Genomic DNA, 18290 nt, shown 5'->3' with positions numbered 1-18290 from the left:
AGGGAGGCAATTAAAGGAATCAGCTGACTTGAGCGCGCAGCGTGTCACGAGACGGCGCACAAGGTCACATGACAGCGCCGCGCTCGCGCCTTGTTTTCGCTGCCGGGCCGGTGGAACATGGCGGGCGGAGAGGAGAGCCGCAAGCTGATGGATGGAGAGGAGGATGATGGGGACGAGCGCGGCAGCGGCGGCGGCGGTTCGAGGACCATGGCGGCCATTTGCGATCCGACGCGGTGGCCGCACAGAATCATCGTGTTGAGTTTAATGTGTTTCTTAGGCTTCGGTGAGTGAAGCAGTTGAACGCAACGTCCGTCGTCGTCGTCGACTAACGTAACGCCCCAGTCAGTCACACACAGACACACGACGACGAGGTCGAGGAGGGAAACTTTTTGGTTCACGAATTTGGTGCTTAAAAGTAAACTGTTCGCTAATGCGGCCAATGAAGCGGTGGCGGCGCGCTTACCGAGCGCCACGACTACTACTAGTGGTGGTGTGGATGTGGACTCATGATGGAGCTGACCACCATGCCCATCATGTTAATATATACACACACACTGACTGATACATTCGCGAGACCGTGTGTGTGTACCTGCCGGGCTCGTGCCGGCGGCGCTAACAGCTCTGCTCTCCCGCAGGAAGTTACTTCTGCTACGACAACCCGTCCGCTCTGCAGCAGCAGGTGAAACAGGTGAGCGCGCACGGCACGCGGCACTTCCGGATGTCTTCCCATCCCAGGCGCCTGCTGCACGCGCACGCTGGCGACTCCAGCTCACGTGCGCCTATTTTTGTTTATTACCTAACGCATAGACACCAAAAGCCCATGCTCTAGTCTAAGTTCTACGAAACGTACTCTCCTACTGAGTAGCTAATAAGTTTACCCCATCGCATCGTATGGGGCTGCAGGTGGTGCTGTCATTGGTTGCCCCCTTAAAATGTGAAGGTTGCAGGTTTGAGTTCCACTGGATAGATAAGATACCATTACTAGCCTAGAACACCCTGCTGTATGTATGAATGAATGAATGAATGAAGTTAGTTATCTCGTACTTTGTCACCTTCAGCAAAAGTGCAAGACATGTAGATTAATAATGCAAAATGATCGTGTTGCTGTTAAACTTACAAATTTCACTTGTTCCGCATGGAAACAGTACAGTGTTTGGTAAGACTGTAAAACACTTAAATCCAGAAAAGGATGAAGCCGGTGGGCTGCTGTTGATCGATTTTGTTTTTTTTCTCTTGTGGCAGTTGTGTATGTTTTGTCCTTCCAAATACATGCTCGGCACAGGTTAGGGTACCTGTGAGGTTGAAATGCAAAGAATACTTTGCTGTTGTATCCACATATTCTGTGTGTAGAGGCTATACAGTAGTGTACTGGTTAAATCTGCCATCTTGCACCTAGTGGAACAAGTTAAAATCATCCACTGTACTATGCCTGAGCTACATACTTATCATGAATTGCCCCATGATAAATTACTCAGCTGTATAAGTGGGTAAACCATCATAAGTACCCTAATAATGTAAGTGACTCTGAAAGACAGCCTCAACTTAATAAATTTAAATGTGTATGGCAGAGACTGATTTGGTGCTTCCCTGTTGCTATGGCTTGTCCAGGGTGTACCCCCTCCCCTCACCTTCTTGAGCCTAATAATTCCGGGATAGGTTCCGGCACACGGTGACCCGGGTCGGGACCAGCAGTTATTGAAATTGCCTGGCTGGCTGTTGCTATGGGCTGAGTGAGTGTAGCAGAACCAGGCCAAAGCTGGCAATTTCACATAAGAGGGCTTGGCTTCTTATAGGTTAATTACAAAAGAACCCTACTGAAAGCTTTTCTGTTAACAAATTTGGCTTTTTAGAACTTTATATTACTAGTCTCATCTGACATTTTTTTTTCCATTGTCAGTTTCTGGCTAAATTCTGGCTCCCTGAATGACCTGTAAAAACTTTCTAGATACTAGAAATGCATAAATGAGGTGCTGAAAAAATAAGTAAATTGATTTGAAGGCTGATGCTCCCAAATGTGCAAAGTGTGGTCAGATTTATTGATCTAATAGGAACAGAAGTACAAAGGTAGCTAATGATTTTACTTGGTTTGGTTCATGTAGCAATCAGGTACAGCAGTTGTTGTCAGCAGTAATGTCTGCTGATTCTTCCAATAGCACTGGTAATCTGAATGGTAATGTCAGAGGGACTTGTGGAAGACACTGCAAGGCAAGGGTGATGAAGCTGGGGCTTTATTCCATGTTAGTTTGTTCAACACTTAAAAATTTTCATCTTCATTATTACTAATACAGCATTTACATGGCTCTTTTTTTCTTGCACTTAATGGCCTTACTAGGAAGAATGGTTTCAGAAAAGAATTGAGTTTAACTGAACCCATTCCTGGAGTAATCTGAGTGGAGTTGGAGCGACATTTACAAGAAAGAGCAATACCTCTACTACCAAGGAGCTGAATACTGAATGGGTCCCTTACTTCTCTCAATCTGGCAAAATCTTCAGACGCATCAGATGCAAACTGAGACGATCAACAAAGGAATCGGACACAAAGATTGTTCTCATCAGAATGGGTTTGCTAATATATTAAGGAACATTCCTTATAACATTCATTTTGTTTTTCGTATTATGGAAAATAATGCATTAGTTCACAAAACTGAAGGAATCCAGAAAGACCCCCTCTTATGGGTTGTGGAGTAGTGTCATGTCAAGAACATTTTGCTCCAAATATAAGAGAAGTGCTGAAAGCAGGAGTTTGCATGATGTCTCTGTGTCCCCCGGTATTGTACTTTCCTTCCACAATCCAGATGCATGTTTTACGTGATCTGAGAAATCTGAAATTGCCTCTTAATGTGTGCTTCTCTAATGTTCCCTTCCATGACCATGTACAGGACAAGCAATTTATTCCAAATGAATTTTAATACCATTAAAACTGGGTGAAAAAGCAATTAATAGATCTGTACAGTTGATATGTTAGAGGAGAAATAAAACATTGCAGTCTATAACATGTCATTTTGAGCCATTTTCAAGTAAACGGTTTTAAATATTTTTTGCATTATACTCAAGATATTATTCTGTCAAAATGGACAAAATATAGGGATGTCTAAACACTTTTGCATCTGATTTTGGTAATGATTGTAGGTAGTTTACGTTCTCATTATTCAAGATTCAGCATAATGAGCTGCTTTGCACAATTTGTGTTTTAAAAGCAGTGGAGATCAGTAAATCAAAATGAAAATAAGTGAAAAGAACATAATATAGAAGATAAATTTGGGAAGGGCACTCTTACTATAGTAACTATCATCTCTGTGTGTCTCCCTCCTTTTCCAGGACATGGACTTAAACACATCCAGTTTCATGCAGTTGTATGCTTGGTACTCCTGGCCTAATGTGGTACTTTGCTTCCTGGGAGGCTTCCTACTGGACAGAGTGTTTGGCATCAGGTCAGATCCTTGTTTCTACACCAAACACTCGCATAGTTGACATCCATCTGCCCTTCTTAATGTGTGGATGGATGAAGCTCGCAGTACCTTTGGTGTATTGTATATTTGGAGGAGGAAATAATTTTAACAGGTTAACTGGTTATTAAATCTACGTCCTCACATTTTGCTGATATTTCCTGTAACCAGGTCTTTCTGCGTAGAATGCAGGACGTAATTGCTTTCTCATTCTTTAGTTTTCTTCCTGTGTTTATGTTCTTAAATCTGTTTCTACAGATGTATATTTTTTGTACAGTAATTTCAGAAATTGACAAAATTTTATTGATGTCTTACCTATAGTGATTGGTCTCTTTAGGGCAGTTAGATGTTGTTTCTCTTTCAGGTTGGGAACGATCATCTTTTCCCTCTTTGTATGCGTTGGACAGGTAGGTATTTATTACATGATGAAAACTCATTTATTCAGCCTTTTGCAAAGTTGTTTCAAAAGTGTATCCAAAGTTCTGTGCAGGTATCTGCACAGTTGCTGCAGTGCAAGTACATGTCATTTCTTAATGTATGTATTTTTGGTGTACTACTTGTTGCTATGTAAACAGCTTCTTTTTCTTTTTAAGGTCATATTTGCTGCTGGTGCCCTTTTTAATGCCTTCTGGCTGATGATTCTTGGACGCTTTGTTTTTGGGTAATAGTTTTTTCCATCTGTGATGTTAAAATGTATTTTCAGAATGAACAGAACAGAATTCCCCCCCCCCCCCCCCCTCCCTTGCTCACCCTCTGATTCCTGCTTCCTCCCTGGGCAGGATTGGAGGAGAGTCCCTGGCAGTGGCCCAGAACACCTATGCGGTGAACTGGTTCAAAGGGAAAGGACTAAACCTGGTGTTTGGCCTTCAGCTCAGCATGGCCCGTCTGGTAAACATTTACTTTGGAAGTAAATGGGGATTTGTCTGGGATTGTAGGAGTAGCGACGTTGGTGGTAACCACTGTGATTCATCAAGTAAAAATGGACTGGAGATTGAAAGGAAAGCTGCATTTTGTATTGGTTTAATGTGACATGTTCAATGAACTATGTTGTTCACTAATATTCTGTAGTATTTTTGGAGTATACAAGTTCTTCTTTTTGCAGTTTCATTAGTGCAAGCATGTGTGTTTCATTGCCTCCTCCCTCCAGGGCAGCACTGTAAACATGAATGTCATGGGCTTGGTGTACGAGAACATTCGGGGCCTCCGAGATGGGACGGGATACACGACCCTGGGCATCACACTGATGATTGGTTGGTTTCAGAGACAAGATTATGTCACTATGGGTCAAATTTAGGGGGTTTAGTGGGTGAAAGTAGGAGTACTGATTCCAGGGACCAGAGTAATTTTCAGCATTTCCAGTAAATCACTGAACATACATACTGAATTGTAATTAAATCTTAGCATAAACAAGTTTAATCAGTGTCACATAAGTCCCAACTCCATGTCAAGAGAACTGGTAGTTCTGGTTCTTTGTAGGTTTGGTAGTTCACCAGACTTTATTTGCACTAAGTCATGAATTTAGCAAGTGACTGGCATTTGGTTTAGCATTACATTGAATAAGTGCAGCGATTGAACGAAAGATGGGATAATACAGAACTGCAGTGATTTTTACTTTTAAAATAAATGAGTTCCTGGGAGGGCGGCATGGTGGCACAGTGGTTAGTGCTACTGCTTCTGGATTCTGAAGTCACAGGTTTAAATCTCACTTCCCTGTTGTAATACCCTTGAGTAAGGTATTCACCCTAAATTGCTCCAGTAAAATTGCCTATCTCTATAAATGGGTAAATCATTGCCAGTACGTTGACATTGTAAGCTGCTTTGGAGAAAAGTGTAAGGTGAATGAATAAAAATATAACACAGGGGCCTCATCTCCTGGGCTTCAATTCAGCTCGGTCTGCAGAATTTTCATATTCTCATTCTTATGTCACTTTCCTCTGAGTGCTTCAATTTTTTTAGACCTGGGTCCAAAGGTGCATTTGTAGAGATCTGGTGACTCTAAATTGCCCTTAATGTGACTGTTCATGTGAGTGCGCTGTGATTAGACTGGTGTCCCATTCTGGATGTACTCTCCTTTGCCTCCTGTGCTTATGTGGGATAGGTTATAGATCTAGCAACTGTCTGCTGACAAGCAGTTGCAGATAATAAAAATAATGGAGAGCCGAGTAATTTGTTCCCTTTTTTTAATAAAAGAAATTGCATAGGAAAATGGATATGAACAAAACAAAATTATTGAAACTTGATCTCATTCTGTTTCTAATGTGTACTTCAACATTTTGTGGCAGGAAAGAGAAATGAAATGTGCTCTTGACAGCGTAACCAAATACAGTAACCGCAACTGTCTTGGTATTGTGTAGTTTCGCTTTTGCGTGTTTAAAGTTTGAGTAGAAATTGTAGGAGGACTGTTGCGTTTTCTTTATTCTGGAGTATTTTCGATGTCTTTGTCTTGTTTTAATCAGACTTAAAATGTGAACATGTCTTGGGGTAAGAAAAAGTGATCAGCTTTTTTTTTTTTTTTTTTTTTTTTTTTGTTTGTTGTTATCAATTTGGTTATTTTTTTCTTTAGCTGCAGCCACCTGTGTGTTTTCCTTGATTTGTGCCTTGGTCTTGGGCTACTTGGACAGGAGAGCTGAGAGGATTTTGAAGAAGGAAGTATGCTCAACTGGTGAGTCCTTTGGAGGAGTCTGTCTGGCCTTGCTTGACAACATGTGCTTAATGTGCAAATGAAAGTGTTGACTTCTCCAGTTTCAGCTGGCTCTGTGGCATTTTCTTCTCCCATAGGGGAAGTGATTAAGCTGACAGATGTGAAGGACTTTCCTCTCTCACTGTGGCTAATCTTCATCATCTGTGTGGGCTACTATGTGGCCATCTTCCCTTTCATTGGGCTTGGCCAGTGAGTATTTCGCACATTACTCTTTCACCTCTTATTTTGTGACAGTAGATGTAACATACCATTTCCTGCTTATGATGGTAAACAGGGTAAAACTATGTGGAATTCAGTTACCTGCTTATCTGCCTGAAGTTTTGATTTTGGTAATATGGACTTTTTTTTTCCTTTTTTCCTTCCATCATGTTTATATAAAAACTCTTAAGACTAATAGCATGGGAGGTAGAGCTGCTGCCTTTAGAACAAAAGGTTGCAGGTTCAAATCCCACCTCTAGCTGTAGAAACCTTGAGAAAGTTACTTGCCCTGAATTGCTCCAGTAAAATTACACAGCTGTAAAAATGGGTAAATAATTGTAAGTAGCTTAACCTTGTAAGTCGCTTTGAGGGAAAAGTGTCAGCGAAATCAATAAATGTAAATGTTTAATTATGCATATACCTTGTGTTACATCAAGTTATGAATTTTTAAAGGTATGAACATTTGAGTTTATTTTTAACTGCACTTGCTTCGCTGTTCCATTTTCTAAAATATTTCTTTAAGAGCAAAAAATGGCCTGTGTTTCCCCTCTCTGCCACTGTTGGGCAGTAAGATGCAGTCAGAATGAAAGAGGAAAGAGGGGGTAGTGCCAGGTGAAGGCTGGTTGATTTCCTAGATGGATTTTAGTCAGTGTGTTTTTATATATTATGGCTTTTTCCAAAACTTATACAGAAACTACCCAGCAAATAACTAGAGGTACCTGTCCATTATTACCCTTTTTGATTGCAAAAATGAAAGTGACTTAGTGTTGACAAATATTTATATGATGAATCTCGTCACTTCATGGCCAGTACAGTAGTTGGGATTTTAAGGTTAGACACCTAATACTTTCTCATAACTTCATCCTCAGTTACACTCAATTTCTTTCTCTACATCACTATTTCATTCTTCTGTGGCTCCTGAAGCACAGAAGTAGTACATGAAGCAAGTTATCTTCCATGAATCTGTGAATAAATCAAGGGACAAAGCTGTAGTAAGCTTTTATTCATAGTAATACTAGGTGGACTTACAAACAATTCCAATTTATGTTCCTTCCGGTTCTAATTGTTTTTAATTTGAGGTACAAGTGTAAATACAGTTTTCTTCATAAGATGTCAAATAGTAATCATCTGTGAAGTAGGAGTGTGTGTAAGTTTGCTTTAAGTATTAAAAAAAAAAAAAAATCAGTTATGTCTGTATTGGGATTAAGGTCATCTCTAATCTTAGCATACTGGTGTGAACTTTTTTTTTTTTTTTTTTTTTTTTTAAAAAGAGCATAGAATTAGAAGTGTTTGAACTTTGCCTGATAAGAGATGGGTTACTGTATGTAAGCTTAAAAAAAAAAAAAAAAATCATGTTTGTACATTTCTCATCAAAGTTTAAATCAACAGACTTGTGACAAATGAGCCTTTGCATTATGAGGCAACCCAAGTATGTTTCTTTTTCCGAAACTAATACCTGCTGAACAAATGATTGTTGCGCAAAACAAATGTAGACAAAGCTCTGTCACTAGGCTGTGGATTTGCATTTGATAACTTTGAGCACAGCACCGTGGAGGGGGATCAGTGAGCAACCCAGCACTTAATAGCAACCGGGCAGGGACAATAGCAAGACCAATAACCTTTATTTGCAGAAGGCCTGGAAAGTGGGTTATAGCCTCTCATAACCAATGCTTTTTCTCCTCAGGGTTTTCTTCATTGAGAAGTTTAACTTTTCACCTGTCCAAGCTAGTGCAATAAACAGGTAATGTCCTCTCCTTTCCAGTCCATTCTTAGCTGTAGTGTTATAGTTTCAGTGCTGTTTTTAGAGTGACTTTCTGATTTTTGACTTCATACTTTTAGTGCTTCTGTCAGTAGACTGATTTAGATGGATTTCAGCCCTAAACATAATGCCACCTGTGGCTTTGCTTTTCGTCAGCATCGTGTACATCATCTCAGCCCCAGCCTCACCACTGCTGGGTTTCTTGGTGGACAAGACTGGGAAGAATATAATCTGGGTGCTGATGGCTGTGATCATCACACTTGCTTCACATATGATGCTTGCCTTCACCTTCTGGAATCCCTGGATTGCTATGGTGAGACCTTCTCCTTATTTTCCCAATGTTGTCAACTGATTTTAAATATAACCCAGAACATGAGCTCTACTATAGTCATGCATGTTACTGTGTATGCATATCGCTTGTTGCGATTGCACGTGGTAGTCACTAAAAGCATCTACTGTCTCATATGTGTGCTGATTAATGGCAAATTGGTATGGCTGGCAAATAAAACCTCATTCTGATTCTGAGGCTTTCTATGTTCCTCCCCCAGTGTCTGCTGGGAGTGTCCTACTCCCTGCTGGCATGTGCTCTGTGGCCCATGGTGGCATTTGTCGTTCCAGAGCACCAGCTGGGAACTGCCTACGGATTGTGAGTTCTGTATAACTGTCAAGGCCTATTTATGCCAGGATATGACACCATTGTCTGTCATGAGTTTTAAATGCAAAGCCTTTTGCTTCTAGGGTTGTGTAAGTAGTGAGTGCAGTGCTACCCAATTTTCTTTTCCTAGCATGCAGTCCATACAGAACCTGGGGCTGGCACTGATCGCTATGGCAGCAGGCGCCATCCTTGACAGCCGGGGTTACTTGTTTCTGGAGGTCTTCTTCTGTGCCTGTGTCTGCAGTGAGTATTCCTCTGGAGAGGGACTGGTCTTTCCTGGTTGACCTCTTGTATGGGCAAGACTGGAGTCTATAGGATTGGCTCTATAGACTAATTCTGCTTGGTGCTAAAAATGAATGTTTTTTGCCTCCTGACACATCATGAAAACTTACAATATTTAACGGTGTGAAATGTCCTTATGTGTACTGCTCATCGTTCTGTGGAATCGGCGCTTATTTGTCTAATGTTCTTTTTCTTTTAGTTGCATTGATAGCTGTTGTTTTACTCTACTTCCTTGATCTTATCAAAGGTAAGGAGAAGATAATTTTTCTAAGCCATATAATATGTCCCCTTCTATTATTTATAAAGTCTTATTTTTTTCAGGAGGAGAGTTAAACTTGTCTACCTCTGCTAGGGCCAGGCTCCAGAAGGATACTTTGTCTCATTCAGAGTAAGTATAGCTGACGCTCGATGGTTATTCAGCAGCAATGAATGTACATCCCCAAAAGACAAGTGTGGTACTCCATGTATCTACTGATTATTTAAATATTAGCCACAATTGAACTATTCCGCTACACAGATGAAGAAGCGATGATCAGGAATGAAAGGAAGCATGGAACATGTGTGTTGAATACAGTGGCTCAGTCTTGTTGTTTGTTACCCTTGTTGTGGTGACAGATGCTGGACTTATCGTGTACGCCATGCAGCAACGCCTCTGATGTGATCCTCGGTCCCTGTTCTCACGTCTGTGAATGTACACGTGCTGATGTGTGCATGGTTGGCGTTAACACGTGTGCCTCTTCTCTTGAGCATGCTCAGTCCTTACTCTAACTTCCCACTGTGCTATAATGTCTTACAGATGAGGATGCTAAGTGCTGAGGCTCGCAGCCAGCTGTCACCTCTGATCTGAGGAGCCTCAGCTGTCACTCACCATGGGACTCCTCCCACAACACTTACTGGCTCTTCCCATAACCCGTACTGACTCCTCTCACAGCTCACAGAAGTCCTACGCTGTGGACTGACTAAAAGTTGCTTTATACCTCAGACCCACTGCTCTCTTTTAAAGTTCCACACCACTTATGCTTTAAATGTTAGCAAAACATTTTGACAAAATCTGCCTAGTAAATTTCCAAAGTGTACACCCGTTTATGGAGATGCACTGTGTCAGTTTCTGTCCACTGAGTTTCTAATGTTGTCAATCAGCCCATACGCTGATCAGACCCCAGTGATACATACACCCCTCGTAGTTTGCGGCTTTACGCACTTATATTCCCCCAAATGCTTTTATGTCCTCTTAAGTGTTTTTGTGTTAAGTGTTTAAAATCAAAACCATTGATAGGGCAATTGTGGTAAAGGCCAGTTGAATTTATTTTTATTTGCAGTTGTGGATTTCTCTCATCTTTTAAGTTATAAAATTACTTTAGTGTGTAATAAGACTAGGTTATTTATTTTTAAGATTGCCTAATGTTAGAGGACGATGTCCCTTTTGTATCCCAATGTTTAGATAGTCTTTCAGCTGATTACTAATGAGAACATTTGCTCTTTGTTTAATTCTCTGTGGAACATTGATCTTGAATTAGGGTTCTGTGCTCCTTTTAAGGTTGGTCTGTAATGTGATCCAAGCCAGTGTCTGGTTCTGCTCTGAGTGTCTAATTCACATTATCTGTAAGCACAGTCTTTTAGCTTGTTACTGTTTGAGACGGGGTTTTTGGTGGAAAAACCGTATACAATCTGCAAGAGCACAAACTGGAGCATTTGAACCTGAAGCATTTCTAAATGTTACTGTATTCTATTGCAAGGGTACAGATTGCTGAGCAGTCTGTCAGTGATAAGGTTCTACATTTTTGTGTATTTGTGGTAAGTTTTTCAGTCACTGCAGTTTTGTGATAAGGCACATGTGCAAAGTCATCATGGCCTTCATAGCAAAAAAGCCAGTGAAATCTGGAAATATTAATCTTGTCACAGATGCACTGGAAAAGTGCAATTAGCAATTCAATAATTGCTCAGTTTTTTTTTTCTTTGAATTAAAGTAGTATTGGATAAGCATTTCAACTAACCTCATTATGTTTACTTTTTTCATGGACCTTCTAATAAGGAGAAAGATTTGTTACCTAACCATCTCCAGTACTATTGTAATTATGTAACTTTTTTTTTTTTTTAAACAGAATACTCTTAGAGTTGTAAAACAAATAAAATTAAAATGTAAAGTGTCCTCAGACTTATTGCGTTCAAAATCCTTTTTCATGTGTTGTAAATAGGTTTTATATTCTTATGTCACTGTGGATATGGATCATTTTTAAATAAAAATTGAGGGTTTCTAATTGTGCTGTTTGCCAGGAGCCATAGCTTTTTTTTTTTTTTTTTTTTTTCCCTCCTCTGAATAATATCTGGGTGGGAGGCACTGTTTGGAAATACCATGGTACCTTGGGACAGTGAATTCCAGCAAGTATTCAGGGTGTGTTGAATACACACACTGTTTTTCGCCAGGACTCCAAGGGGTCGTCAGTCCAGCGTACAGGAAGAGGACGAGCTTTCCCGGCTAAAACCCTTGTCTGCTTTTGGGCTGCGGAACCGTTACCTTTCCCGGCTGGGGGCACAGGTACGCAGCTTTTTCTTCCCCGCAACATGGTCTGCGGGCATCTGATGCTTCCAGGGAAGAACATTCCGTTGAACCTTTAGAGCGATTATATTCTAAGTCGTCACTGCACTGCACTGGACTGGACTTTATAGTAATAGCTATGCAAAAACTGAGCTTTAGTAGATGTTCAGCTTTATTATGGGGCAGCTGGTGGTATAGTGGTTAGTTACTGCCTTTAGATCCAAAGGTTGCAGGTTCAATCCCCACCACCAACTGTATTACCGTTGCACAAGGAACTTACCTTAAATTGCGCCAGTAAAAATTACCCAGCTGTATAAATTGGTAAACTGTAACCTTAACATAAGTTGCTTTGGAGAAAAGCATCAGCTAAATGGATAAATGTGAACTATGCCAAGTGTAGTTTAGTATATCTTAGCTAAGCAAATTTTAAAAAAAAAAAGCTTATTAATACAAAGTTCTGATGCTGTACGGTTATGAGTAAATAAGACGCTGCTTCAGCTCTGCATGTTTGGGAACAGGTACTGATGTTTGCCTTTCTTTCCTCTTTAATCTTAGCTTCCTGATCACTGCTGTAGTCACCTTTCCTCTCTAGCTCACAGAAGTCTTCTTAAGTAACCCTCACTCAGTGATCAGCTTCCAACCCGCTGCTCTGTATGGACTGGTCTTTAAAAGGCAAGATTTTTGTTGCAAGACTGTTGGGGGAAGCAGTTCCTAGAAGCCATGTGGGAAATGTGTACTTGTACTATCTTTTTATCTGGTCTGTCAGACATTCATTACTTGATATGTTTACAACTTCATGAATCTGCAAGTTTAATATTAAAAAGCATCAACATGAATTGGATGTTATATTTCTGAAAACAAAGCAATGTTAAAGTTTGAAGCTCATTTCTACTGGGAGTCTTTAATTTTTTAAAATTTTTTTAAAATTTTTTTTTTTTTAATTTATTTTAAAAAAATCAAGTAACCAAATACACACATACTGTCTGAAGCTGCATGGCCCAAGCAGGGTCGCGGTGAACCGGAGCCTAACCCGACAACACAGGGTGCAAGGGAAGGGAAGGGGAGGGGATGTACCCAAGACAGGAGTAACCAGATAATTCACATAAATTAAAATGAGACTAAATATGGTCACCATGGAAACACAATTAGTGCTATACACCACTTTTTTTTTTTTTTTTTTTTTTTTCTCTTTATTTCTAACTGAATACTTGTCATTTTGTTGTGAAAGGCTAAAATGTACTTTTACGCTCTGGCCTTTAAGTGCAACATTAACAGGTTTTTTTTTTTTTTTTTTCCCCCCCCATGCTGTAAAAGTCAAAAGTGTTTTACCGTGATTGAATACAGTTTCTTCAGAGGAACAGGCTATGGGGAAAACTGCAGCTATGACTTGTGCTGGTTCTTGTACCCATTCCCCCCCCCCCCCCCCCCCTTTTTTTAATAAAATAAAAAAAAAAAGAAAAAAACACTGGCAAAATCGAATAGCACCACGAGTCTCTATGTATTTCCAATAAAGCTTTTCAGTAAAAATCCCCCCCCCCCCCTTCTTTAATCTCTAATGCAAACTTGTTTTTTTCTAGAATCCCAGTTGGCTCCATGTCAAGGAGGACAAGTAGAAACAGGACAGGATTTTAAAACTACTCTTAGACTCAAAGCCTTTAATACATCAGTCAGCAGATAAGTCCTTTTCCAGAGCTGGCTGCTCAGAACGGCAGGCTACGTTCTTGGAAAGCAGAGTGCTGGTCTGTACATTATGCTGACTGCACTACGTCGGGTTGCAGACAGCGGTTTGGACCGTCACCTTGCAGTCAAAGTCCCCCGGTTTAAAAGCTCTCCTGCTGAAGGACCCTTGATCAGCGTACTTACCCTGCATTGTTACGGTAAGAATGTGTGGCTTTACAAATGGAAAAATAGTTGTAATATTGCTTATCTAATGTGATATATCAATCTGGATGAAGCCATCATCTAAAACTGTATGTTAGCATTTATTAATATTGAAGCTTTTCTGTGAAGCTCAGGAAATGCTTCATATTATCATGAATAAGGGCTTTTTCTGTAAAGGTAGTTCTGAAATCCTGTCCTTTGCATTGACCCGTATCCACCCTACTTTTGCCCTCACCTGAGCACAGCTGCCCCTTCCTTCTTAATAATTGTTAGATAACTGCCCTGCAGCTCCTCACGAATACTCTTCCCACTTGGTGTGGCCCTTCGAGCGTACGGCTGCTCATCGCGGGGAGAGGCTTGCACGGTACAGACGGAGGGGTGCACCTTCTTCTTGCATAGCTGGCCGAAGAGCACCCTCCGCTGTCTATTGGAGCAGGTAAAGTAGAGAATTGGGTTGATGCAGCTGTTAAAGCTCACAATTGGCCGCCATATTTTGTAAGCCAACATGACTCCGTTGAGAACTTGGCAGTTGCTAATTAGATATGTGCGCACAAGGAGATAAACCGTTCTGGTGATGTGATAAGGCACAAAACAAATGACGAAGAGTAGACATACCATTACTATGGTGCGGGCAGACTTGGTGCGCATCTGCTGCCCTACCTGAATATTGTATTGTCCCCCAACGAGGGCTCTCACCATAGAGCAGCAGCAGATGGAGATTACCACCAGGGGGATGAAGAAGCCAATAACGGTGAGGAACAAACCGTAAGGGAGATACCGGTGGAAGTCTCCAGGGCTGGTCATGTCAAAGCACACTGTGATGTTGCTGATGAGCCCTGTGTGCGCAAACGCAAAAGTAGGCAGAATTTCCACTGCCACCAAGATCCAAACGGAGGCCGAGACGAGGACGGCGGTGCGCTTGGTCTTGTAAGTCATGGCCCTGATGGGGTAGCACACACCCAGGAAGCGGTGCACGCTGATGCACATGAGGAACATCATGCTGCAGTGCAGGTTGGCGTAGAACAGGAAGCGCACTGCCTTGCAGGCGAAGTCCCCGAAGGGCCATTTGTCCTCCATGGCGTAGCTGACGAGGAGCAGCGGCAGAGTGAGAACGTAGAGCAGATCAGCCACCGCCAGGTTCACCAGGAAGATGAGGGAGCAGCTCCAGCGCCTGGTCCTCCCACACAACAAACAGAGCAGTGTTCCGTTCAGCCCCAGACCAAACATGAAGACCACCCCATAGGTCAGCGACAAGATGTACTTCTTATAAATCTCCGACACCGGGCAGTATGTGACATTGCGTCCGTTCACATCTTCATACAGAGTGGACATGTGGACCAAAAATTCACTCGGTGAAATCCAGATTCTGTGGCGCAAAAAATTCCGGTGTTGACACCATTACCTAGTCGTGTCATCTGTGAAGACTGAAAGGTAAGTACTGCTCCCTGGACTGAGATTTGGTTCATGCACTGCTGACTTTTTTTGTACCTCCCAGTGCACCAGGTTAACACCCCTTATTGAAATGATGTCAAGCCCGTCACACATTATCACTCTTCAAACATTGACTCTACCTGACGCCCGTCTTGTAGGTACTGACACAACAAGAACGGGAAAAACAAATAAGTGATTATACCCGACAAGGTGTCAAGACCCATGTAGATTTAAAAACCATCTTTTAACAGACTCCTTTGTCCAAGGTGACAGTATTAACTTTACAGTGATTTACCCATTTATACAGCAGGGTGTTTTACTGTATCAGTTCAAGAAGAATATCTTGATAATGGGTACTACAGCGAGAGGGGGATTCAAACCCACACCCCTCCCGCTGTACACAATAAACCCAACCGTCACACGGTTGAATATTTTATTCCACTCAGGGGGAAAATGGGAACAGGCTGCGGTGATTGATGCTGATAACCCGACTAGATGAGTCCAGGTGCCTGAGACCCGCCACCGCATTGGCCACGCGGACGCCCCCCAGGACGGGTCCCTCTGTGCTCGGCTCTCCTGCTCGCCAGCGCTCTTCAGACCTGAGCGTCGCTGCCGCCACCACCACCATGCTGTGCAACAAGGAGCGGTCAGTGCCCTATGATAAACCTGGCAGATTGCTGTCAATGGCTCTTAATGTGGATATGATGCGGAATTGTATGATTTCAGGAACCAGAGCCTAATTGAACTTTATACTGCTCTAGTATGTCTCCTAGCGTTCCCTCCCTCCCTCCCTCCCTCCATAATCATCGCGCACTGCAAATGCACCCTGTTAAATTTCTCCGATGCTTTAATTCGCGCAACTTATCCGTGTTCCAGGACCGGTTACCAGGGGGGCGGCGGGAGAGCGCGAGGCGGCGCGCGGAGCAGCGCCCGGGAGAGGAAGCCCATGTCCCTCCGCATAAATCAGGTAAAGGAGGTAAACGCGGCTCTCGAGCGCTGTCGTTGCTCTAGGAAGACGCGGCGTTTCCCGCGGATTAACGCAAAGAGAGGAAACGGCGAGGCGGTAAGTGGCTGTAGCTGTGCCGTCGCTGCGCTTCCGCGGTGTGGATCAGGCAGCACCGACTGCGCGGCGGATCCCATCACAACAGACGATCCAGTAGTCGAGCCGCGATACGGAGAGGACTGATGCGGGATGAACACGTGCAGCGAGCGCAAGCTACGCACGCGGCTGTGCTCCGACAGTCCGTCAGTAGCGTGCGTCGGTGCCTCGGGAAGCCGCTGCTCGAACGACACGTACGGAGACCCATGAGTCTCGGGCTGTTCTCACATCTTCACGTTCGCTACCGTGTCTAGTGAACGAGACCAAAGTGCAGCAGAAGCTCAGGTGGCCTCGAGGGGCTCCGTGTCGGTGGGCGGCCGGACGGACGGACGGACGGACGGACTGACGGTATTGGCGGCGCTGTCCTTTCAGCACCAGCTGTCCGTCCTTCTCGGCTTCTATTCCCTCCCGCGAAATGATGACACAGATGAGGTAGCGGCTCTCTGACACAGGTGCCTCGTAGCGTCGCACTGGCCTCCTGTCCTTATTATAACCGTAAACATGTTTCCTGCTCTCTTGTCGGTTAAAGTTCCCCTCTGAACGTCAAACGCGCAATTAAACGAAGAAGGCGAACAGTTCTACATGTAATTAATGCAGCATATTTGGTCGCCGCGCCTGCGAAATACTGCGCCAATCATTGTTCATGTTCACGCGATCCATCCACACCACGTTCAGCGATGCGCCACTTTAACGCATCAAGCGAAGTGGCCGAGCTCACGCGCGCGCACCTGAAGGCTGAAATGAGGGCTGCTGTCGTGCAACAAACGACAGTGATCCCTGTTCTTAATCAGTAGTTACCACCCCGCAGCTGAACGACAAGGATATAAAACGTATCGTTATTTTATAGAAGTTGCAAAGTGTCATTAAATGGTTAGAGCCATAAGTCTGAGACCCGATTTAAAAACGAATACAGCGCGGTCGCATCTGTTTGCGAACCACCCCCGTTTATTTATATTTCTTTCTTTTATTTATTTTGCGGGCTCTAATATGTAACAAGATGGGGCGCGGTGGTGCAGCGGGTTTGACCGGGTTCTGTTCTCCAGTGGGTCTGGGGTTCGAGTCCCGCTTGGGGTGGGTGCCTTGCGATGGACTGGAGTCCCATCCTGGGCGTGTCCCCTCCCTCTCCAGCCCTACGCCCTGTTTTGTCGGGTTAGGCTCCGGCTCCCCGCGACCCCGTATGGGACGAGCGGTTTCAGAACTGTGTGTGTGTGTGTGTGTGTGTGTGTGTAATATGTTACAATAAGGATGCGGAACCCGACGCGCACAAACGGGTCTCTATTGCGCTACAGCAGCGCGCGCTCTGACGCTGACAGACCTGTCGCGCATTTTGCTCGCAGCAGCTCGGTCTGTACTGGCCTTTTACATCTTTAAATACGGCTTCTTATTCTTTATGACTATTTATTTACTGTATCTTTCACAAGGCTCTATTCTGTGTACCGTTACTGTTTTGTGCCATGGAGAAGTTCAGCTACTACCCCCCCCCCCCCCCCCCCCCCCCCGTTACACTCCTTAAGCGCTGTTTACCCTTCCGCTCTACTCTACTCTACTCTACTCTACTCATTTTCCTCCCAGGTTTATCTACATTCCCATCACATTTTATGAGCCTCCCACTATTGATGGGGTCTGCAGTTCAACTCTTACCAGTCTATTAATGTTGATTTTCACTTTAAAACGTCTAAATTAATAATTTTCCTGTCCGCATTTAAAGAATCCAGCGCCCCTGTTTGGATTTTATCAGGTTAAATGTGAGGCTCTTGTGTCGTTTAAACAAAGTGGATTTCAAAGACTGCGCGTAGCTTAGCAACTGCCAGCTGACATTTTTATACGTCAAAACGACCAATATAACCTATGATAGTATATAGCAACGACTGTGATGTGCACCTTTTAGGGTTTTACAGGTATGTTTGACGAGCAATGGGGAAAAATATCAACATGCAGGCAGCATTTGCATATTGGGTGTTTATAGAGAAGAAAAAGAGGCAGAAGAATGGAGGACCTGCTGCGAATGATCATCTCATAATTGCCTAGTGAAGGATGTGTCAGAATGAAAATGTAGATTTTTTTTTTTTTTTTTTTTTTTTGCACTTAGCAGTAGACATCACATGGGCTCATCCATCAATCCAGCTATGATCCATTATCATCAGTTAAATTCCTTACCATCTCCCCTGAGAATAGCTGGGTTTCTGACTTGATAATTGTACATGATTTTAATGACAAACAGGGCTGCTCTCACCATTATGCAACACCGAACCAATTCATTTTCTGGAAGTACAGCTAATAACAATGTTTCATATGTTGACAG

The 18290-nt window shown here is 43.0% G+C and overlaps 2 protein-coding genes across 3 annotated transcripts; one reads left to right on the top strand and one right to left on the bottom strand.

The window, feature by feature from the left end:
• The first annotated feature begins 55 nt into the window (after positions 1-55).
• On the top strand, positions 56-12192 carry mfsd1 (major facilitator superfamily domain containing 1). Of its 2 annotated transcripts, XM_018732599.2 has the most exons (17): positions 96-283; positions 636-688; positions 3319-3431; positions 3811-3853; positions 4040-4107; positions 4226-4334; positions 4594-4696; positions 6010-6108; positions 6225-6336; positions 8030-8086; positions 8261-8417; positions 8653-8750; positions 8890-9002; positions 9241-9288; positions 9363-9429; positions 11475-11577; positions 12133-12192. In XM_018732599.2, exons 1-17 carry the CDS (start codon positions 118-120, stop codon positions 12190-12192), a joined length of 1569 nt encoding a protein of 522 aa, XP_018588115.2. In that variant the 5' UTR covers positions 96-117. The 2 variants fall into 2 exon arrangements, with proteins under 2 accessions (XP_018588114.2, XP_018588115.2); XM_018732598.2 differs by lacking the exons at positions 11475-11577; positions 12133-12192 and adding an exon at positions 9838-11081 and having other exon boundaries at positions 56-283.
• A 1497-nt stretch (positions 12193-13689) lies between these two features.
• On the bottom strand, positions 13690-14790 carry LOC108922386 (P2Y purinoceptor 6-like). The gene has a single exon (XM_018732493.1). It carries the CDS (start codon positions 14788-14790, stop codon positions 13690-13692), a length of 1101 nt encoding a protein of 366 aa, XP_018588009.1.
• Between the last annotated feature and the right edge of the window lie 3500 nt (positions 14791-18290).

Source organism: Scleropages formosus, chromosome 10 (assembly GCF_900964775.1).
Source record: "Scleropages formosus chromosome 10, fSclFor1.1, whole genome shotgun sequence".
Lineage (NCBI taxonomy): Eukaryota > Metazoa > Chordata > Actinopteri > Osteoglossiformes > Osteoglossidae > Scleropages > Scleropages formosus.
Note: the sequence above shows the minus strand (reverse complement) of the source record. Positions and strands in the feature narration are given on the sequence as shown.